At 42.2% G+C, this 24084-nt stretch overlaps 1 protein-coding gene across 2 annotated transcripts in view; it reads right to left on the bottom strand.

Annotated features, from left to right (window-relative positions):
* PARVA (parvin alpha) overlaps nt 1-24084 on the bottom strand; it is a 169004-nt gene that overhangs the window by 18171 nt on the left and 126749 nt on the right. For both annotated transcript variants that reach the window (XM_068261526.1, XM_068261527.1), the window contains exons 7-11: nt 14958-15016; nt 10218-10237; nt 9409-9470; nt 7497-7565; nt 1517-1618 (exon numbers count right to left, since the gene is read on the bottom strand). In XM_068261526.1, the coding sequence (XP_068117627.1) occupies nt 1517-1618; nt 7497-7565; nt 9409-9470; nt 10218-10237; nt 14958-15016 (312 nt within the window). The remainder of the gene's footprint in view (nt 1-1516; nt 1619-7496; nt 7566-9408; nt 9471-10217; nt 10238-14957; nt 15017-24084) is intronic.

Raw genomic sequence — 24084 nt, 5'->3', positions numbered from 1 at the left:
ATGCATGTTAACATAGAAATATGCCCGTTACCCACGTAACACGGATTGCTCTAATTGTGCAATGCATGTTACTCCACTGGCATTAGCATCGGTAAAATTGCCATGCCCAGCTTGGCACGTCAATATTTCTGAACGTTAGTGCAACAAGCTTATGGTGTGATGTGCTGGGTATTCACAGATGCTTTACTGCTCACCACAATTGTAAGGAGTGGCTAGGTAGACAATCTGTCAGCTTGAACCAGTCTGAACATTGACCTCTGACCTCTCATCAACAAGGCATTTCTGTCCACAGAATAGCTGCTCCCTTGATGGGTTTCACTCCATTCTGATAAAACTCTAGTCTGTTGACTTGAAAAATTCAAGTTAGCCAATCGGGCTCCATCAACCATGCTACAGTAATCTGAATGCGCATATTTGGGTGTCATTTAGATACAGTACATTTTTGTTAATCCTTAACTTTTCACCAGCCAATGTATGTAAAGGCTTGCAAGTGCTCCAGGCCAATTTATTTTTGCATTTTATTTAATTTCTTATTTGTTACATTTCCCTGCTTCTAATTAGTACCGCTGTAATATTTATTTATGACCATTGGCCACTTGTCACTAGTGACAAGTGTGAGACAACAACAGAAGACTTCTGCTTTCAGTTTCTATATTCTCTGCTCAGTAGAGAGAGAGAGCAAAGCATTCCAAGAAATTACAGCACGACGAATTCTGTCGACTGAAGTCAAAAGCAGTGCACTTATCTCAAACGAGGTAGCTCTGTTGAAGTTGCTAATGGGTTAATAGTATATAGCTATATCTTGGCAGAGATCAGGTAAAGCCAGAAATTACTTTAAAGTTGGGAGTGTCACTACAAAGCGCAACCATGTGCAAAGCTGTGATTCCTCCTTACAGTATTTACCTGAATACAAGTTGACCTGATGTATAACTCGACTCCAATATTTGACACTCTAAATATGGAATTTTTTATTGACTCAAATATAAGTCTACCCAGCAAAGTTAATGGCTGCACTTGGGGCTCAGGAGGGGTTAATGACTGTACTGCATACAGTATTGCAGCCATTAACCCCTCCTGGCCCTTAAATGCAGCCAATAACTCCTCTAGGCCTCCAAGTGCAGCAATTATTCACTCCCTTTCCTGCAGCCCAGTATTTCCCCCCCTGCCCCTTTCCTTTTTAATGGTTGTGGCCAAGACTTTCAGACCCATGTTTTCTTGGCATTTCCTTTTTCAAGAAAGTGTCACTTACCACTGGCTAATTTGCTGCAAATGGGAATGTCACTAATAGTACACACATTGCTCAGTGTTGCATGTGACTCGTGTATAAGTCGACCCTATACTTTTAGTCAGATCTAAATTTCTAGACTTATACTTGAGTATATGTTAGAAAGCATAATTCTCAATGTGAATGTAATTCTTATAAAAAAAATAAAGAACAAAACAACAAATGAACATAAAATAGGAAAATGTCAGCATGACTTATAACTAAAAAAGGAAAGGTTTTAGCTTCCGTTACCTTTTGCTCAAAGCTGTCAGGAGTCAGAAAGAAATTGTGCAAGGGGACAAAATATCCTTCCAGAAGGCCCATCAACAGCACCAGGTACACACCGTCTGCAAACTGAGGCCCGTCAAAAGAAAATGAGCCAGTTACCAACATGTAATAACTTCCAGTTCAAATCAAAGGCAATAAGGAACTTAGTACAAACAGCTATAATTTTGTCATTCTGCATTACTGTAATCTTTATTTTGCTTCATTTACACAAATTGTGTAAAAGTACACGGGTTATGCCGTTCTCCTGAGGAAACTGGAATGTGAGGAGAGGCAATAATTCACAGGGCAAGAAAGTCTACATCTTGGAAACTTGTAGTGCTCTGTAGTATTTGCATAGATTCATTTGGATTTGACACTTTGCAAATCACCAAATCTTAGTGTCTCTCTGAAGAGAGTCACTAAGGCAACGCTCCCACTAGGCCTGAACAATTTTAGGAAAAAAATGAATTGAGCGATTTCTGTCTGGAATCGCGGCTCTCTATTGGTGGGGTCTGATCACTCCCCAAGTGTTTTTTTATAAATAATTTTCTTATTTATTTTGTATTAAAAAACACTGTTTCTTAAATATTTTTCCCTCCCTCCCCCTGCCAGCCTATCACTACGATCGGCTGTGATAGGCTTCAACCTATCACCGCCGATCGCTTCTGTGTCCCCCAGGGGGACAGCCGTGTCTAATAGTCTCCAAGTGGCGATTGCTGCTGGGAGACTGAAGGCGGAGCTGAGCTCCGCCTACCAAGCGGAGATGCGTGCAAAAGCGAGCCCCAGGACTTGCGTGACGTGGTCGGCAATAGGTTGAAGGACCACTATCGCAAGAAAAGTACACAGTTAAAATGTGACAGAACCGACAGGTTTTGGGCCAGTTCATCTCCTCATGGGGGATTCTCATGGTTTTCTATGTTTTCAACAGCATTTCCTGAACAGCAGTTTAACTGCCAAAATAGTAAGATACCAGCCGGCCTTCCTACTCCCTTGCACACTATTTGGTCAGTTAGACTTTGCAACTGCTGTTCAGGAAAAGTGGTTGAAAACAAAGAAAATCCAGAGAATCTTCCATGAAGAGACGTACTGACCCAAACGCTGTCGGTTCTTTCAGATTTTATGGTGGCCATACATGGTACAATAAAAACGTTTGATTATCCAGTTTTTTCGATCTAAATGATTGAATCGATTGAAAGTTGAAAATATTTTTTTTTTCGATCAAGAAATTCGAACGCTTATCCCGTTTTTTAGAGAAAAATCAGATCAGACATGCTGAAAAAATCTTTATATTCGATCTAACGGAATAATCGAACTAAATTAACTAATCGAAAAAAATGAAAAATTGTACCATGTATGGCCATCCTTAAAGGGAACCAGAGACGAAGCCCCCTCATGTATTTTACCATATATATCAGTAAGAACATTAGAGAAAACACTTACCATGCTGTCTGTTTCGTCCTCACTGCTAAAAGTGTCTGTTATTAGCAGTCACAAGAATCCCAGACTGAGCAATTAAATCTGGCTTTGCTGGGAATGATTATTGCTGAGTCATTATAGCAAAGCCACAAGGGGGCAGGCTTGGGCTTGAAATAACACCACAGAAGACAGACTCAGCTATAATCTTTCTGTAGCAAAGCTAGACGGAGCAGCCTGACTTCTCAGTCGGGGGTTCTTATCAGAGGTGATAAGAGTCAGATTACACAGAGAACAATGAAACAAAGGGCAGATTAGGTGTTTACTGTCATGTTCCCACTGATTTATAAGGTAAAATACAAGAGGGTGCTTCATCTCTGGTTCTCTTTAAAGAGACGCTGAAAGGAAAAAAAAATAAAAATGATATAATGAATTGGTTGTGTAGTACGGTTAATTATTAGAACATTTGTAGCAAATATTCTCATATTTTTATTTTCAGGTATATAGTGTTTTTTATAACATTGCATCATTCTCTAATATTTGCAGATTACACAACACTCAGCATTCAAAATGTTCTTACAGAGCAGTCTTGACCTGTCCTCTGCAGAGAAAAAGAAAATACAGTGCCAGACACTTGAGATTACAAGCTTCAGAAGACAAAGCTCTCCGCCTTTGAAAGTCGTGTAGCTCAATGGCTCTTTTGCATAGATAACAACTGGAGTTTGTTAAATCTTTCTGTACTGGAAACAACAATATTAGACTCATGTCACTGCTACTAATGTTTTATTTCTTAGCTGTACTACACATACAAATCATTATATTATATATATTTTTTTCAATTCAGTGTCTCTTTAACTGCCTACTTTTTATGCGATAGTGGTCCTTTAACAAGAACCCAGACCGCATCAACAGTCACAGCCATGCCGAGTCTAGTGTTCCACAGAGATCCCATATGCCTAACATTGATCAGGAACAGCTATTGGTTTGCAGCCAGCTAACTGCAGACATAACAGTTTAGTCTGCAGATGGTAGGTTGGCAGCACCTACAGCCGGTCTACCGTCATGTAAGACACTGCTGAGCAATGCTGGCACAATCAGAATCATTACTGAGGAAAGAGGGCCTATCAGCACTATTTCTGAATGAGAATATTGTGCGACGGTTCAGGGATGTGGCTGTGAATTAAAGAAAACCGAAAGCGAAAATAAACGTAGGAGATAATGCATTGTATGTGTAGTACAGCTAAGAATGGAACACTGGTAGCGAAGAAAGGAGCCCCATATTGTTTTCCAGTACAGGAAGAGTTAAGAAACTTTAGGTGTTATCTATGCAAAAGAGCTTCTCTGAGCTATTAGACCCAACTTGGGTGGAATATAGTCTTGTTTTCTGAAGCACTTAACCACCTTGGCGGTAATGACGAGCTCAACTCGTCCATGACCGCCGCGGTGGACTGCTCAGGCCCTGGTGGGCCGATTTTCACAAATTTCAAAAATCGGTCTTACGCGATCGCCGTCGCTCACCGCCGATGTGCCGCTACCCGCCGTGAAAGAGGGGCCCCCGCAGACCCCTTGCGCAGCCTGGCCAATCACCGCCAGGCTGCGCTATGGGGTGGAGTCCCGAACTTGATGACGTCATTCCGTTCGTCGCTATGGCGACGGGGGAAGTCCTAAAGGGAATCACGTTCAGAATGGGATTTCCTGATGGGTTTGATCGCCGGCAGCGATCGGAAGGGTGAGAAGGATTCGGCAGGCAGGGAGGAATCATGTAGCTAGCTCTACAACCCATAGTGATTTCAACACCACCCCAATTCCTTAAAGGACACCGGAGGTGACATGTTACATGATGAGATAGACATGTGTATGTACAGTGCCTAGCACACAAATAACTATGTTATATTCCTTTTTTATTATATTCCTTTTTTCTTTCTCTGCCTGAAAGAGTTAAACATCAGGTAAGTATGTGGCAGTTCCTGTCAGGACTAGGTCAGATTACAGTGTGACCCTCACTGACAAGAAATTACAACTATAAAACACTTTCCTAGCAGAAAATAGCTTCTGAGAGCAGGAAAGAGATAAAAAGGGTCAATAGTTCATAGATTTTAGCCCTGGTATAGTTTAATGAAGGTGTCATTGAGCAAAAACAATAAAACAGTAAAAACTTAAAAAGTAGCTTTAAATACAAAATAAAACTGTAATATCTAAAAAAGTCATTTTTTAGGAGGAGGATCGATACAATTGTTTATTTTCACCTCGGGTGTCCTTTAACCAACCCTGCAGGCTAACTTTATTTCCCTTTGAGAAACGTAGGTTGGCCGACTGTTAGGTCGGTCTTTTGACTTCACTAGTATCTAAGTACAAGGTTGCAGTCGATGAAGTCAGAAGAACATCTGATCTGCACAGTCTTTCAGAGTTAGGATTTCAGAAAGTTTTAACGAGAATCAGCACAAAAAACAGGCAAGCAACAGTTTCCAAAAAACAGGCAAGCAAAAGACAGCTATGGCTCCTCCATATTCTCAAGGACCACTGTTGCCAAAATCTTAAAACTTAAAATATATGTAAACACATTCAAATAAGAAGCATGTTTCTTCCAGAGTAAAATGAGCCATACATTACTTTTCTCCTATGTTGCTGTAACTTACAGTAGGTAGTAGAAATCTGACAGAACCGACAGGTTTTGGGCTAGTCCATCTCTCCATAGGGGATTCTCGGCATGGCCTTTATGCTTTATAATGACACTCCTTGAAACCAATTTATACAAACATGCTGGACAGCCTATGTGCTCACTGCACACTCTTTTTGGCAATTGGACTGAGCAACTGTCATTCACTAAATGCTTTTGAGAATAAACTAAACACTGAGAATCCCACATGAGCAGATGGAATAGTCCAAAACCTGTCAGATTTCTACTTTTTACTGTAAGTGACAGAAACATAGGTGAAAAGTAATTTATGACTCATTTTACTCTGGAAGAAACATACTTCTTATCTGTATAAATTTTACATATATTTTATATTTTAAGATTTTTGCGTCAGTGGTCCTTTAACCATTTATGTCGTCTGGTCGTGATCCTCACGTCCAGGCAGCTGCTGCAGTGCTGCTGTTCGGCCCTGTGCTGCCCACCCTCCCCCCCAGTAGCCCGGAGATCAATGAATGGGAACATCAGAGGCCGTGTTCTTTGTGGAAAAAAAAATCCCGTCCTTTATATGCTTTCTGGAAGCGAGGACAGAAAAAAGAATCTCACTGTGGCCATCTTGTGGCCAAATAGTAAAACTACATCTACATACATTTTTTAATACAATAAACACACATTATTATATTTAAAATTAATTATTTCTCACACCAAAAATTACCCAAATACATTTTTTAATGAAAAAAAAATTACAATAAAAAAACAAAAAAAACAAAAACATAAATAGTTACCTAAGGGTCTGAACTTTTTAAATATGCATGTGAAGAATGTATATTACGACCATTTTTTTTAAAAATTATAAGCTTGTAAATAGTGATGGACGCAAAACTGAAAAATGCACCTTTATTTCCAAATAAAATATTGGCGCCATACATTGTGATAGGGACAAAATTTAAATGGTGTAATAAACGAGACAAATGGGCAAATAAAATACATAGGTTTTAATTATGGTAGCATGTATTATTTTAAATCTAAAATGGCTGAAAACTGAGAAATAATTATTTTTTCCATTTTTCCTTAAAGTGAACCGAGCACCTTTTTTTTCACTCAGGACATTTCTATAGCACATGAAAAATGTATGCCGACTATCTGTTTCATTATTAAAATAAACTTTAATTTTACCTTGTATTTTACATTCAAAGTTGTTAAATTAGCCTGTTTGAGCAGGCCTGCCGACCATCCCCATCCGCAGAGAGTTCAGGAACCTCTAATTGTTTTATTGAGCTAATTACCAAGAGGTAAACAATGCCTTTCATCAGCAAAGGGGATGAGTAATTAGGAGTGTGTCTTCAAAGCCAGGGTGTGTGTCAATGTGTCAAGACAGCATCTCTGACTTCTGTAAATAAGGAATGTGAGAAGGGGAGGGGGGAACATGGCAGCTTCTATGTCAGGAGGGATTCAAGTGAAAGAGAATGTGGTCAGTTCCCTTTAAGATTCCTGTTAAAATGCATTTAGAAAAAAATAATTCTTAGCAAAATGTACCACCCAAAGAAAGCCTAATTGGTGGCGGAAAAAAACAAGATATAGATCAATTCATTGTGATAATTAGTGATAAAGTTATAAGCAAATGAATGGGAGGTGAAAATTGCTTTGTTGCATAAGGTGAAAAATCCCAGCAGACTGAAATGGTTAATTTCTGGTTTATTCCACAAAGTATGGTCTCGGGCAAGTGTCCAATCAAGATAGACGGGTTACATAAACAGACAACCCTCATAAATATATGCAGCCTTCATCACTTATCACTGACACCATCCTCTCCCACAATGCACTGTGACACATATCATGAGACTTGCCAAGTGCCAACAGTATGGATACCAAGGGCCCTCAACTCTTACTGGGTAAAACCAGACTGGTAAAATATCCTACCTGAGTCTCCAGCTCCGTCACTTCAAGGTTTAGCTTATTCAGGTGTTTGTTAACAAACGTGATCAGAGTCTGCAATTGAGAGCAAAAACAGAAAATAAATCACTTATCCGGGTGAAGGAAGAGAATATACACACAGTTAGCTGAATAAACTTTAAACATGGTTCACCTATCAGCCTAGTACAAGCACAAACAGCAGTAGCCGGCTGTAACTCTGTGCAGCCACTCAGCAACTGAACAGTAAGGGAACTACTAAACAGAGCCAGGACAAGGTCCTCCAGCACCCAAGGCTGAGATACTAAAGTGCGCCCCTCAATCCCTCCCACCCCAGCCGTCACACACTGATTGCTATTAGACTAATGCCTCGTTCACATCATACATGCTTCCGTGCGGATATGGAAGCGCGTATGATGTGCTGAAACGCAGGACCGGCAGAAGGGCATAGACTGCCCTTCTACCGTTCACATCTACTGCGCTGAGCAGCAGTATGATGCGCTGGGAAGCGCTTGCGTACTGCTGCATGCATTTTGCCCGGAAGCGCAGAGCTGATCCCATCACTGTCATGGATGGGATCAGCGGCGCAGATGGCGTGCGATCGGATGCGCTGCATTCGCATCGCACAGCCATCTGCGCTCCTCTGATGTGAACGAGGCCTAAGGGGTGCCCCCAACCCCCTATCACCTTAAAGTGGAACTTCAGCCTAAACAAACACACTGTCATTAAGTTACATTAATTATGTTAATTAAAATAGATAATATAATCTCTTACCCACCCTGTTTTAAAAGAACAGGCAAATGCTTGTGATCTCATGGGGGCAGCCATCATTTTGGTTGAAAGGAGGTGACAGGGAGCATGAGACACAGTTCCAACTGTCCTGTGTCCTGATCACCCCTCCCAGCTGCATGCGCTAGGCTTCAAATCTCAAATTCAAAATTTAAAAAAACAAATTTGCGCCAAAACAGCAGAAGGAGAACAACAACATCAGAAATCCCATCATGCTTTGCACTGTATCAAGGGAAAAATGCCCGGGCAGTTTTCTTCTGTGCAGCTAAAAATGAGGCTTGGGTAAGAAAACCAAAGTTCTGATGCTGCGAAACTGTTAAACACCAAGTGTTTTCAGTACTACTGAGTATATTTTTAGTCTGGAGGTTCACTAATTATTTGGCTTGCAGTCACTGCTATGTATTCCCTTTTCTTATTTCTTTCTGTTTCAAACACAATAGGGGAATGATAGCTGAGTGAGTTGTGTGCCCCCCTCTTACACTGCGCCCTGAGGCTGGAGCCTCTCTCGCCTCTGCCCCAGCCCTGCTACTAAAGATGATCTACTGTTTATGGATCATTATTTTTTGAGTAAATAAATGACCAAATGTATAATATTTGTTTAGCTCTGTTTTCTTTCTCTACTTTTAGGACTTGCCTATGCCTAAAGGCTCTCCTGGGGACAATTTTTGTAAATTGGGGGGTTAGTTAGGTTTAGGCATTGGCAGGGGAGGTGGTTAGGGTAAGGCTTAGGAAGAGGAAGGGTTCTGTTTGAGAATTCGCAGCTGCGGTTTGCATAGCAGGCGGAAAAATGTTTTCTTTTTATTGGGCTCGCATATTGTCAGGTTTGGCAGGCAGAATTTCTTTAGCCAATTGCTTTGTCCCAGGTCACTGTGGGGAGTGGCTTGCCTCTCCATAGGATGGTACATGGAGCTCGGGCAGCACAGCATGCGTGGCTGCGTCCCATTGCTGGGCAGGCCTGTCGGATGAAATGATCACACGCTATTCTCTCTCTCCTGTCAAGGATGCGCGTTCTGTGCCAGACCTCAGAAATAACACTGACAAACTATCTAGCATCGCGTTGCCACAGCGATAGGAGCGGGGACAAACAGAAACAGGTCAGAACAAAAAGCCTCGGCAAAACTATCCGGCTCACCTTTTTCACCACATTCAGCTTGTCTGGTGCGTGGTCAAAGAGCGTGTCAAACGCATCTCTCTCTGCAAAACAGAGCTTGTTATTAATGGAGAAACAAATATTCCTCAACAGCAGGCTGCAGTATTTACAGGGAAAATAGACAGAGAAGTAGAAAAGTGGTGGATACAGTCGCTGTAAAAAATATGCTGATCTGCTCAGAAGCGCATTGCCCCATCATATGGTGTTCCGTGTATTGGAAACAACTGCACTGAATGACTGGCTGCATGACATCTATACTGAAGAGGACCTGTCCACTGCCGAAACAAGATACAGTATGAAGCGCCACTGCAGCTGTACTGCACTGCACTGCACTTATTATTTAGTATTTATATAGCGCCAACATCTTCCGCAGCACTGTACACGGTATATATTGTCTTGTCACTTAAACTGTCCTTCAGTGGGACTCACAATCTAGTCCCTACCATAGTCATATGTCAATGTATGTATTGTGTAGTGTATGTTTCGTAGTCTAGGGCTAATTTTAGGGGGAAGCCAATTAACGTATCTGTATGTTTTGGGGATGTGGGAGGAAATCAAGGTCCCAGAGGAAACCCCCACAGATATGCGGGGGGGGGGGGGGGGGACATACTTGCAGATAGTGCCCTGGCTGGGATTCAAACCAGGGAGCCAGCGTTGCAAGGCAAGAATGCTAACCACTATGTCAATGTGCTTCCCTGTTCTAAAACATCAATCATGTTATTTGCAGCCCTACTTTGAGGAAGGATTAGAGGTTAGGAATAGGTACAGCATAGACTCAAACCAATACTCACCGTGTCTACCCGATAAAGCCCTAAAGAGAGAGAGAGAATTGTAAAGAGATTAAAAAGTGTTACCACATAACAACAAAGCTGAATGCAACTGCACAATTATGTTTATAGTAAGCAAAATGGTGAGAAATCTCACCACAAAGTTCCCTGAAATGCTAGGGGAAAACTTTTTCGACGTAGTAAACGATTAAAATATACCTCATATAAATCGTTTACCACCTTGTTCTAGATACATTTCTCCACTTGGAATGAAAATCAGATCGGATGTAGTATTTAGGTGACAAAACATCTTGCGATGCTGCTGCTTCAAAGTCGGTGCCGCAACAAGCATGCCCAACCGATGATTCGCCAGATATTGGGCTGAAATCGGTTGAATGTATTAATCAAGCAGGCTGGAGAGCCCAGCCCCAGCTGCTGTCCCCCCAAGTGTAACATGTCCCCCTGGTGGTGGTGTGCAGAGTTAATTCTTACGTATCCTGATGGTAGGACTCCCAGTCTCCTCTGCCGCCACCCCATATTTATTTCCTTGTAAAGACAATTTAAAAAAATATTTTTTTTTTTAACGCCAGATACTTACCTAAGGAAGGGGAAGGCACTGGGTTCTGTATAGAGCCTTCCCTCTCCTCTTCCGGGTCCCCTCCGTTAAGTGCTGGCTGTCCCTTTGAAACCACCGCTGTGGGGGACTTTGGAAGTCCTTGGGAGCTGAGTCCTCCCGAAGACAGGTAGCTCCATAATGCGCACACGTGAGTAAGCGAGAGAAGGCACTTGCACGTGCGCAGTATGGAGTGGCCAGAGTGCTCCCGAAGACTTTCGAAGCCTCCCTTTCGGTGGCGGAGAGAGCAGTATTTGACAAATACTATGACTGGGGAGCTAGTGCTGGAACCTGGGGACCAGGAGAAGAGCGAGAAGGTTCTATAGGACCCGGGCTTTAAAAAACAAACAAAAAAAAAACAACATTCCTATTGACTTTAAGCAATACCAGTTGCCTGGCTGTGCTGCTGATCCTCTGCCTCTAATACATTTAGCCATAGACCCTGAACAACCATGCAGCAGCTCAGGTGTCTCTGACATTATTGTCAGATCTGAAAAGTTTAGCTGCATGCTTGTTTCTGGTGTGATTCAGACACTACTGCAACCAAATAGACCAGCAGGACTGCCAGGCAACTGGTATTGTTTAAAAGGAAACAAATATGGCAGCCTCCATATTCTTCTCATAGTTGTCCTTTAAAGGGAACCTGAGGTGAGAGGGATACGGAGGCTACCATATTTATTTCCTTTTAAACAATGCCAGTTGCCTAGCTGTCTCCTTGATCCTGTATCTCTAATATTTCTAGCCAAAGGCCCCGAACAAGCATGCAGATCAGGTGCTCTGACTGATGTCGGACTGGATTAGCCACATGCTTATTTCAGGGTTGTGATGTCAGAAGATTATCAAGACAGCCGGGCAACTGGGATTGTTTAAAAGGAAATAAATATGTCAGCCTCTGTATTCCTCTCACTTCAGGTTCCCTTTAATGTCAACATCCTCAAACATGTCGGGGGACACTAGAATTTCGCCCAAATCTAATGTGTGCGTAGTATTAATAGTCGTGCCCATAGTCTGATTCTCACCCAACTAAGGTTTCATCCCAGTTAGTGATTTCAGCTAGAGTTGCTAATACAGTAATAACAGTATTCATGGAAATAAAGTGGACCTGACCTCTTGCACAGGACAGAAGGAAAACACAGAGAAATGCACCCCGTATGTATCTAGAGAGTTTAGCCCAGGCATGGGCAAACTTGGCCCTCCAGCTGTTACGGAACTACAAGTCCCACAATGCATTGCAGGAGTCTCACAGCCACAGTCATGATTCATAAAGGCAAATGCATTGTGGGACTTGTAGTTCCGTAACAGCTGGAGGGCCAAGTTTGCCCATGCCTGGTTTAGCCGGTCTAATTCCCCTTCATTTGTGTCTAATCTCAAATTGTAATTTCATCTCTACTCTCTGTCACCTGACTGCCACGGTATATAAGGAAGATAAGCTCACTTGAAAGCACAATAGGTCTGCTTCTATGACAGCAGGAAGTAGACACATTGCAGATGTATTGCAGGATTTGTATCGGTTGTAACAAAGAAATGTTTTTCTTTAAAGGGTATTATGCTGTTGCATATCTTTTAGCGCAGAGAGGAAGTTCTGAGTTCAGGTCCGCTTTAAAGAGGAACTGTAGTAAAAATATTGCAATTAATAAAATTGCTTACTTCTCTTATAATATACATTGATAAATATTTACAGCGTTTCTTGTTGTAAAATATTTCCTCACCCAGATTTACATTCTGAAATTTATCACAGGTGGCCACATCATAAAGAGGAACTATAACCAAGGATTGAACTTCATCCCAATCAGTAGCTGCTACTCCCTTTACCATGAGAAATCTGTACCTGAAACCCCTCCCACAGTGTGATGTAATGACCAAGGTTCTGACAGTTTTCTGTCTGTGAAACTCATTGCATTGTGGGAAATAATGGCTTTTTCCAGCTGCCAAGCAACCAATATCTCCCTCTGCGCATAGAACTCTCAGTAACAAACATTAAGTACAGATCACCTGGCAGAACTAAAGATGTCACCACCAGTGAGAGATTTCAGAATGTAAATCATGAAGAGGAAAGATTTTACAATGGGCAAACACTGACTAAAAAAATCTATAAATGAATATACTAAAAATAAGCATTTTTATTCATTATGTTATTTTTACTACAGTCCCTCTTTAGGTCCTGTCAGGTGATCTCTGCGGAATGTTTGCTTAGTAAGGGTTTCCAAAGCTAGTACAAAATATACCTGATCACCAAGAATGCTCTGGGAGTACAATTCCGCATAGCTAAACAGCCTAGGCCAAGCATCACTGTGAGGGTGGGGCTACATACCAATAAACAGCACTATATGGATATAGGACATGTTTCTGATGCTGAAACCAGACAAAGTTACCATAAATGTGGGTATCCTGAATAATTTACTGCATGCTACTTTATATCAATGCAGAGCCTCTTTAATAGCCATACACAGTCAGAATTCTCACCCAAATATGGGTTTGCCAGAATTCTGTCTATCTACATTAGTGATTTCAGCCAGAGTTGCTGAGACGGTAAAGCTATTATTAATGTAATCAAGTTATTAATAGGAAAAATGAAGTAAGGCCAGTCATTTTTCCCAGAGAAGGTGTCAAGCCAAGTGGGATGGAGAAGGTTAGAAGGAAGACTCATCAGAACATGGAGGGACTTTCTAACATACGTCCCACAGACCAGCCCATTCTACAACTGAGTCAAACGGAAAGGGTGGACTATTCCGGTGCAACAAGTGGCTCTAAAAATAGCACATTTGGACAAATAAAGTGTAGCGGAATGCTCCAAAACTTGCATTAAAGTGGGACTGTCACCATAAAAATCAAATTTCAACAGCAACTGGTCTGAGTTTATTAAGTGATAAAGATGCTAATCCTGCATTCAAAACTTTTTCTGCTGTCACGGTTTGGACATACCTTAGGAGCACTGGCCATTTAATAGCCATTGCCAAACAGTTGAATGCTGGGGGTCTTTTTATCTATAATATATTCCTCCTCTTTCCTTTATTTCCCCCCTCCCCTAATGACATAAGACAGTACACTTCCTAGTATAGACCTCAGTGGGAGTGTCTGAAGACTCTGGGAGGAGGACGGGTAACGAATACACAATTAGCAAGAGGAGAAAAAAAAGAGTGAGGGAGGAAATAATGTCAGAAGGTCAAAGGTAACCAATATGGAAACTGTCTAGAATAGGATTCTCTGCTTTTCCTTTATAAATGCACAGGAATCATAACGTGGACAGTGCAATACATCTGTTATTTAAGTAGAACTAGTATTTATCTACTTATAAATGTGTTTTTTATTTCTAGGTTAGCATGGGTGTCACTTGTTCTTTAAATAGTAAGTTTAGTGACACATAGTAATATGCAGTCAATTATTCAAGATACCTACTTTTATGGTATTTTTTGTGGTTTAAGACAAACTTCCTATATTGCGATATATTAGCCCCACCCTCCCAATGAAGCTTGGCCTAGGCCAGTGTTTCCCAAACCTGTCCTCATAGCTTCCCACCAGTTCATGTTTTGCAGGCAACCTCCGCTATGCACGCTATGCACAGGTGGGGTAATTAGTGTCTCAGCTACATGGAATTCACCAAGCTGAGACACTAATTACCCCACCTGTGCATAGATGAGGTTGCCTGCAAAACTTGCACTGATGGGGAGTCACAAAGACAGGTTGGAGAAACACTTGCCTAGGCTGTTAAGCTATGCGGAATTCTCCTCCCAGAGCATACTTGTACTGGCTTTAGAACTCTCAGTAAAATAACATTCCACAGAGATCACCTGACAGGACTAAAAATGTCGCCACCTGTAATCAATTTCAGACTATCAATCGGGGAGAGGAAAGATTTCACAATATGCAAATACTATCTTTTAGAGCAGAGAGAAAGTTCTGAGTTCAGGTCTGCTTTAAAAATGTTCTCAGCAAAAACTTGCAGCCCTCTTGTAGCACAGCACACCCCTCTACTGTTTGTTGGCATCCTTTCCCTGAGTCTAGTCACCTTTCAGCTACTAGATCAGGCTACCGAGGTCACTGGCTGGCTATCCAATAGCCCAGGCCCCCATTAGACATGAGTGCGTGGGCAGACAGATCACAGACATCTGCGTTCCATTAGCTAGTCCTTGGCACTGAGGGCGATTACGTACTCTGTGTCACCGGTGATTTCCTCCTGGATGTGGCGTGACTGCAGCATGCCGTCCAGCTTCTGAAAGAGAAGACATGGATGTGATGAGTTCATGAGGCTTGTCACACATGGTAAAACGCAGAGTGAAAATCCCCGAAACCAACGGCAAAGTTCTTTTGAAGTTAACAGAGTTTATGTAGCCTCCAAATGTTCAATATGTCACTGCAGCTACAGCGTGATTCCAATATATGAAGACCCGAGAAGCAAAGCTTAAAATATAAAGTGTACTGTGACTGTTGTTGTCAGCATTGTGCTTTTTTGCCTTGTAAAATTCCATTTAATAATACACAGTTTTAAAGTGTACCTGAACGGAATTAAAAACAAAACAAAACTGGATACTTACCTCAGTAGAACAAAAGTTTTCCTTCTTAACCACTTCAGGACCGGCCGCCTAACCCCCCTTAAGGACCAGGGCAATTTGCATGGAGGGGGGGGGGGCACGTTTGGGGGGCTCGTGCGGCTGGATCCCGTCTGTGGTGTGCTGGGCTTTGTGTCCCCCATGGAGGCAGGTGTCCCCCCTGTAGCTGGCAGCCATCGCTCACCTTCCAGGCTCCAGCGATGAGCCGCAGTAGCCACCTCTTCTGACATCTCCGCTCCAAATGACGCTCAGGTCGGGTCGCATAGCCGGGACCCGGCGCTGACGTCAGACGGAGCAGAGATGCTGGCCAGAGCAGAGGGGGGGGGGGGGGGGGGGGGCGCCGATCGTCGTTGGAACGGCAGGGAGGTGAGTGAATCCTCTTCTTCTCCCCACCGCCGCAGCTGTCAAAGTGATCACTACGATCCGACGGCGATCGTAGTGATCACGTGATCAGCAGCCATACACAATGGCTGCTGATCACTCGGGGGAGATGCCAGCTGTCATATGACAGCTTAATCTCCCCTCTCCGGTGTGCACGATCGCGTCGGGATGGTTTGTTAGCACGGACGTTGAATCAACCGGTCAGAACGGTAGCACCACCTGCTGGACGTTGATTCAACTGCCGTGGTCCCCAAAAGGTTAAAGGATACCCGAAGTGACATGTGACATGATGAGATAGACATGTGTATGTACAGTGCCTAGCACACTAATAACTATGCTGTGTTCCTTTTTTTCTTTCTCTGCCTGAAAGAGTTAAATATCAGGTATGTAAGTGGCTGACTCAGTCCTGACTCAGACAGGAAGTGACTACAGGGTGACCCTCACTGATAAGAAACTCCAACTATAAAACACTTTCTTAGCAGAAAATGGCTTTGGCAAGCAATAAAGAGGTTAAAAGGGGAATTTCTTATCAGTGAGGGTCACACTGTGAGTCAGGACTGAGTCAGCCACTTACATAGCTGATATTTAACTCTGTCAGGCAGAGAAAGAAAAAAGGAACACAGCATAGCTATTTGTGTGCTAGGCACTGTACATACACATGTCTATCTCATCATGTCACATGTCACTTCGGTTATCCTTTAAAGAGAATCTGTACTATTAAAATCACACAAAGTAAACATACCAGTGTGTTAGGGGACATCTCCTATTACCCTCTGTCACAATTTCGCCGCTCCCCACTGCATTAAAAGTAGTCAAAAACAGTTTTAAAAAGTTTGTTTGTAAACAAACAAAATGGCCACCAAAACAGGAAGTAGGTTGATGTACAGTATGTCCACACATAGAAAATACATCCATACACAATCAGGCTGTATACAGCCTTCCTTTTGAATCTCAAGAGATCATTTGTGTGTTTCTTTCCCACTGCAGCTCACTGAAGAGTTACAAGCTGATTGTTTGTTTCTTCTTGCAGACAGCTCTGCCCGGTTGTCTGTAATTCTGCAGTATGTGACTCATCAGTATGTGAACAGAGGATTTATCCAGCTTGTAAAAGATAACAGAGCAGAGAAAAGCTGGCTAATGTAAATAACACACACACACACACAGGGGAGTGTGCATAGAGGGGGCATGCATAGCAGATCACACTGAAGAGTTGGCAGCCTTCCAGACACAGGACGACAAGTCCGACAGGGGAAAGATAAGCTGATTTATTACAGAGATGGTGATAGTAGAAAGTGCTGCAGTAAGCCAGAGCACATTATAATAGGTTTAGGAACCTGTAGGATGGTAGAAAACACAATGACATTTTTGTTACAGAGTCCCATTAAAACAGAAGGTATTTGCGATTATTCAGGTTGGAGTAAGCATTTGCTGTCTCTCATGATGCATCCCTGCTGAATATGCAAATCATCGTTTGTTGTCCCTGTAAGCTAGCCACACCTATAGAAACGCTGGAATGCAATTATGTGTAAGCGTGTTAATGTTACAGAGCCACGCTATATCCAACATGCATACAGACTGTTTTGGATTGGTTGATCTCCATAAGTGCATGGCATGGATTAATGTGGCTCTTTGGGGTAGGGTTTGAAACACGCAGAGTTACAGATTGCCCAGCAAGCTCATGGTGAACCAGAACTCCCAGGAGTGTGTAAGGGGCTACAAAGGACCAAATAGCCCTCTTACTGACTAAATCAGCTTCTAGAAGATGCAGGGCCGGCCTTACGGCTGCACACACAGTCACCAAATGATCTTTTGTGATCCCTTTGGGTTGAAAAGTATCCATGATCACTGTACAGATCTACTGAGGGGCTGCTTGATGATCAGTCCATTCTGTTCTATGGAGAGGGGAGGAGGAAGAGAGGATGAACAGGAAGACTCCCCTCTTACAGCTTATGGCAAGAACAAAAACAGCAGTCAATGAGTATGCTCTAACTCAGCAGATCGCTGAAAGGGAGGTCACTGGTGTAAGAGGACCAGAGCCGGATCATCCACAAGGCAACTTAGGCAGCTGCTTAGGGCCTGATTGATGCTAGCCCCCACCAAATCTTACCAAATAAAGTCAGGTGGCCATCAAGGATGGGCCCAGAGTTGTTACTTGTCTAGGGCTCCATTTAACCTTAAAGAGGAACTGTAACCAAGTATTGAACTTTATCCCAATCAGTAGCTGATACCCCCTTTCCCACCAGAAATCTTTTCATTTTATGAAACGGATCATCAGGGGGCTCTGTATGGCTGATATTGTGGTGAAACCCCTCCCACAGTGTGATGTCAGCACCTAGGTACTGACATCACACAGTGGGAGCCTTGTTGCATTGTGGGAAATAACAGCTGTTTGCAACTGCCAAAACAGCAGCATCATCTCCTTCCATAGAGATCACCTGCCAGCAGTAAAGATGTCACCACTAGTGATAAATGTCAGAATATACTGTGAATCAGGGAGAGGAAAGATTTTACAATGGGAAAACACTGACTAAATAATTTATAAACAATTATTGTAAAAAATAAGCACTTTCTTATGATATTATTTTCACTGCAGTTCCTTTTTAATCCATCCCTGAAGGAGACTTCTCTACTCACCCTAAAATTTCACCCAAAAGAATCACGAACAATCGTTTCAGGTGACAAAACTCCTGTCTTGCTGAGAAAAATGCAACCCCTCTAGGTCATCTCTATACATTACATGTCTTATTAGCTAACTATATTTTAGCTTGCTTCCCACACCCATGCAAAACAAAGGTGTTCCATGGGGTTCCTAACAGAGGCTGAGATATGGGAGTGTCCATGATTACTGCTTCTCATCTACTGAAATCAGTCCATTTGTGAATAATGAGCAACAAGGGTTTCTGCTCTGTGCTTCTAAGTAGTTATGCAGCTAAATGGGAAGATCTACACAATTCAAACTCCACAGAGAGCAATGTCAGCTTTAGGCAATTTGGAAATTTATAGCCAGCTCCAAACTGAAATGGAAAGAAACTTTTTAACTACCTGAAATTACAAATAGTCACACTAAGTATGAATATGTGTTTGTAGCAATGTTTATTTAAAATGGAGTTTTACTTTAACATAAGAGCTGATCATGTGATCACAACAAGAGCGCCCCGCATGCTCATCATGTGATTACAGCAAGATAATCCTCCAGGCTGATCATGTGATCACAGCAGGACGACCCACCAGGTTGATCATGTGATTACAGCAGGACGACCCTCCAGGTTGATCATGTGATTACAGCAGGACGACCCTCCAGGCTGATCATGTGATTATGGCAGGAAGACCCTCCAGGCTGATCATGTGATTACAGCTGGAAGACCTTCCAGGCTGGTCATGTGATTACAGCTGGAAGACCCTCCAGACTAATCATGTGATTATGGCAGGAAGACCCTCCAGGCTGGTCATGTGATTACAGCAGGAAGACCCTCCAGGCTGGTCATGTGATTACAGCTGGAAGACCCTCCAGGCTGATCATGTTATTACAGCAGGAACATCCCTGGGCCTGATCATGTGATTATGGCAGGAAGACCCTCCAGGATGGTCATGTGATTACAGCTGGAAGACCCTTCAGGTTGGTCATGTGATTACAGCTGGAAGACCCTCCAGGCTTGTCATGTGATTACAGCAGGAAGGCCCTCCAGGCTGATCATGTGATTAGAGCAAGAAGACCATCTGGGCTGATCATGTGATTACAGCAAGAAGACCCTCTGGGCTGATCATGTGATTATGGCAGGAAGACCCTCCAGGTTGGTCATGTGATTACAGCAGGAAGACCCTCCAGGCTGATCATGTGATTACAGCAGGAAGACCCTCCAGGCTGATCATGTGATTACAGCAAGAAGACCCTCCAGGCTGATCATGTGATTACAGCAGGAAGACCCTCTGGGCTGATAATGGAAGAAGATCCTCCAGGCTAATCATGTGACTGTAGCAAGAAGATCCTCCCACATAACAGAAGCCAGTATAGATCAATACTAATATTTGCTACACCCTTCAATGTATCGAGCCAACCTGGAGGAGATTGAATTTTGTACGAGCGAGATCACAGTTTAAGCATTAAAAGGACCTGTGAATGACACTGCCCTTTAAACACTCAAATTAGCAAACCTCACACTGCAATCATTACCAGCCCCCTCTCCCCTCCCTTCAAACTAAAATCAGACGTAGTCTGCAGTAAATCAAATCTGACAAGCTAATTGAGAGGAGCTCTGCAGACCATTACCCACGTGCTGGCAATTTATTAAGTGTCAAACAAGCTAGTACACATCTCAATAAAGCCCAGCAAATGGGGATAATCAGGTTGTGAGATTGGCAACAAGTGTAACGCTCATTAGCCATGGAGACGAGACCTAGATATCTATTATCAAGAAAGTAACAAAGACTGAAATATAGAAGGAAAATAGCACATCCCCTGTCAATGTAAAAATACACTTAAAGCAGCAGGGGCAGCCATACTGTCCCAGGAAAAAACACATATATAAGTAGATAAATACTTGTTCTACTTACCTAACATATGCATTGCACTGTCCATCTTTTGATTTCAAAAAATTTTATTTAGTAAAGAAAGAGAAAACTGTTTTAGCCATTCTCCGTCTTTAATGCCTCTAACGGAAATCTGATGTCATTTCCTCCATTACTGTTTTTTTTCCTCCTAGAAACTGCACTGTCATATCTAGCTGGCTTTGTAAACACATGTGAGAGCACAGCATAGATCATATTTCAGCAGCTTCTGCAGAGGAGTGAGGTGTATTTCCCTTCTCAGCCTGTTATACTGAACTGCCTTTAGCCAATCAGTGAGTAGCAGTTATGTGGGAGGGGAGATAACAAGCTTCCTTCTCCTCGGCAATGCATTAGAATGGAGCCAGGCTGCCTGAGTTAAGATTCATTACAGCAGAAACATTTATGATTATATTGGAATGCTAGCAATGCAGGGTCAGGATGTAGACTGCATAATAAATACAGGGCATTGGGTAAACGAAATTTGATTTTGCGGCTGACAATTTAAGGTTTCGGTTTAAAATTTCCTTGAGTATTTATAGAAGAATTCTCTAAAAACAAAACTGAAAATGAGGAAACAAATGCATGTAAAAAGGGCTGATTTGTACTCCGGGGGGATCTGAAGACCTTCTGGGACACCGGGAGCCACAGGGAGACAACGGGAGTTCCTTATGGTGAAGTACATTAGGATGATGTTTTGTGTCAAAGTAAAGGATTGAGTAATGCTCATAAACAAGGCTTGCAAGACCAGCAACCATAGTATAATCTCCAGTGAGGAAATCCCGTCACTGGGGCTCTAGGATCTCTGAGTCGGGTGGGTCTGCTCCAGAAAAAAAGTAATTCAAAGAACTAAAAACAAAATGCCCCTCACTACCCGTCCCATTTTTGATGTAAATTAATGCTCTGGCTATGTCCAGTGTCCAAATTATTCAGCAGATGTCGCTGTAGCTCTATAGAGGTGCAAACAAAAAAAGTGCCTAAATTACCTGCCTCCTACTGGAGCTGTATCTAGAAAATGTGTTGAAAATAAACAGTAAAGTTTAATTCCATGAGTCCCCCTCTGATGCTGCAGTGTCCATGTCTGTTGTTCCTGTTCATACAACCATGTTTCAGAGAACATGTAAGTGGAATTGTGCATTCCATGCCATCCACCATCAATGTGAATGCTGTGAGTTGTGTTCCAGGCATTGTACCAGGGGAATATCGAGAGTAAGAACTTGACAAAGAAGCCTCCTGCTTGCTACAGTATTTCAGAAGATGGTGGAGCATCATCCCAGGGCAAAGACAGGCCGATAAAAAAAGACATTTGGTTGTGAGGAAATGTAAGGAAACTGGAGAAGTTTCCTACTATGAAAATACCCCCTTAATGCGCAAAATGTTAAGGACCAAGAAAGGAACACCGTCAAGAAAAAAGTTTCTTTGAAACCTTCATAATTGCATTTCATACACTGTAGAAGGGACGAGACTTCTGTGTTACAACATGTAATTCTAGGTTTTTCTTATGCCCAGATGGTCAGTGTCCCAGCACTAATACATTCTCCAAATTATAAAGGCTTATCTCCTCAAAATAGGAAGAATAACGTTAGGGTAACATGTGGAAACTTTAATAATACAATTTTTTGCTGGCATCAGACTGTTACGCTTTTGTGTTACCCACGGATCCTACATTATTCTTTGATGTAAGTATTTACACCCTGATGGTTTTGGCCATCTTTTGGGAGCCTTTTGAAAAGAGGAAAGAAAGCGAGGAATGTAAACGTTTAGTGTCCCAATCAATGCCCATGCAGTTGTCAGTGACAAAGTTTATAAGTGACTATTGATTTCACAACATGACTTAGAAATTTTGGCACGTTACCATCATCACCAAGAAATGTTTTTGATGAGTTTGGGGTTGGAGGTTGAGAAATGATGTTAACATTAGAAAGAACAAGTAATTCCATCTTGCAACTTTCCATCTCCTCTTTCGTGGAAAGAGATACAATTTAGATTTTTCCATTCTGGTCAGCCCAAGCTTAGCCGTTGTGGATCATGTTTTTATTTCAGTATATTATGTTCAGAATTAAAGTATTCATTATGTCAGGGTCTAGGACATACTGCCAAGAAGTGTTAAACCATAAGATGCAACCCTCTGTAATAAACTAGGTCACTTGTACAGCCAATATCTGGACTCTTGGGTTAACGTTGCTAAAGAGGTCTGGGAAAAAATGTCAAAATCCTTAAGTGAGTCCCTTGGTAAAGATGCTGAGCCGACTTTATCTTCTCCTGTTGAGCCTATGGTATCTAATCCCTGTGTTACTAATCTTTCTGAACCTCAGTCATCAAATTGATTGATTCTTTTAAGCCCTCAGTTCCTGTAAATCTATTTTCGTCTCTTCTACCTAGGTGGTTTCAAGCAAAGCAAATTCCAATAACAATGCCTTTAGAGATGCTGCACTGGGTGCTTCCTCCAGCAGTTAAAAAAAGGAAAGTTCTTTCTCTAGTTGAACACGGACCTACTTCTCTACCTGGATTGGCTTTGAGGACATCATCTTCTCACTCTGTGGATATTTCTGAGTCTGTCGTATTAAGCTGATCATAACATATCTATCGCTTCAGAGGAAGGGTCAGTTTTGACTCCTAAGGAGAGGGATGATTTAGGAAAACAGAAGGAAAAAAGGGAAGCGTAATCACTTCTAAGGTTGTTTAAAAAAAAATTAATTGAAGATGGGAGGTTGAGGGAAATTCCAGTTTTAAGCTCTTGCAGAAGTTATGTTCTTATTCATCCATTAAGAAAAGAAGTAATCAAGAATAAGATATGAAGTCTTTCCAATCTAGCTCTAGGAAAAGCAGGAGAGCAAAGTTAGAGGATAAGTAAAGTAAGCCTCCTCATTTCTCCTCCATTGAAGATTGCAACCATTAATGTTGCCTGGGTCCCATCAGTAAGTGCTCATAATCTGTCCATATTTTTCATAGCAGTTTTGATGCTATCATTTTATTTTTGAAGGAGACTAGAAGATGCTCCCCTGCAGATTTCAAGGTTGCCAAATAAGAGTGGTGATAGGGCGTGACATATTGGTCTCTTGAGGCTCACCTTTATGGTGAAGTGGCAATCCTTTTGAACACCAATATGGTAATATGGTGGTGGATTATTCAGAGAGAGGGATGCTTAGTCAGGGACATCTCTGTTGATGGACGAAATCTTGAGTGGTCAGCTCAATATGTGAGGGATAGAGCATTTTTTGACTGCTGAAGAGGTCACAATGGCCAGTGACCAGCTTGCTATCAAAGAATCCTTAGAACCAGATGTTCTAATGACTGAGTTTCACAAAGCTTTTGGATTCATTTTGGCACCTGGATTATAGAAGTCTTCAACCACAGCCTTGCTGAAGGTGAGCTTCCTCCTTCAAGGAAACAGCAGCAAGAGTTTTATCAAAAGATAAAGACCTGTTATGATTTGAGAACCTGTACCCGATCAGCCTCCTCATTGTAAGCAGAAAGATTGTGGCAGAACTGGTACCCGATCAGCCTCCTCATTGTCAGCAGAAAGACTGTTGCACAGACTCTTCATCTGGTGTGGCAAATTGTGTCCTTTCACACCATCAACATGAAACAGTTCTAAGTTTGGAGATAAGTTTGGAGTGGAACAAGTGTCCCAGTGAGGAGTTTGGATAAGTAGAAAAGACCATGGTCAACTTCCTGAGTATTTTATTAATGTAGTAGATTGCAAGGAACTGGGCAGGCCTCTGGATGTCCATTATTCAGCAATAGTAAAAACTGACAGCAGCAAAACTGTAACTTGTTGAGAACATGTATAAAGGTGGATGAAGAT

The sequence above is a fragment of the Hyperolius riggenbachi genome, chromosome 11 (assembly GCF_040937935.1).
Source record: "Hyperolius riggenbachi isolate aHypRig1 chromosome 11, aHypRig1.pri, whole genome shotgun sequence".
NCBI lineage: Eukaryota > Metazoa > Chordata > Amphibia > Anura > Hyperoliidae > Hyperolius > Hyperolius riggenbachi.
Note: the sequence above shows the minus strand (reverse complement) of the source record. Positions and strands in the feature narration are given on the sequence as shown.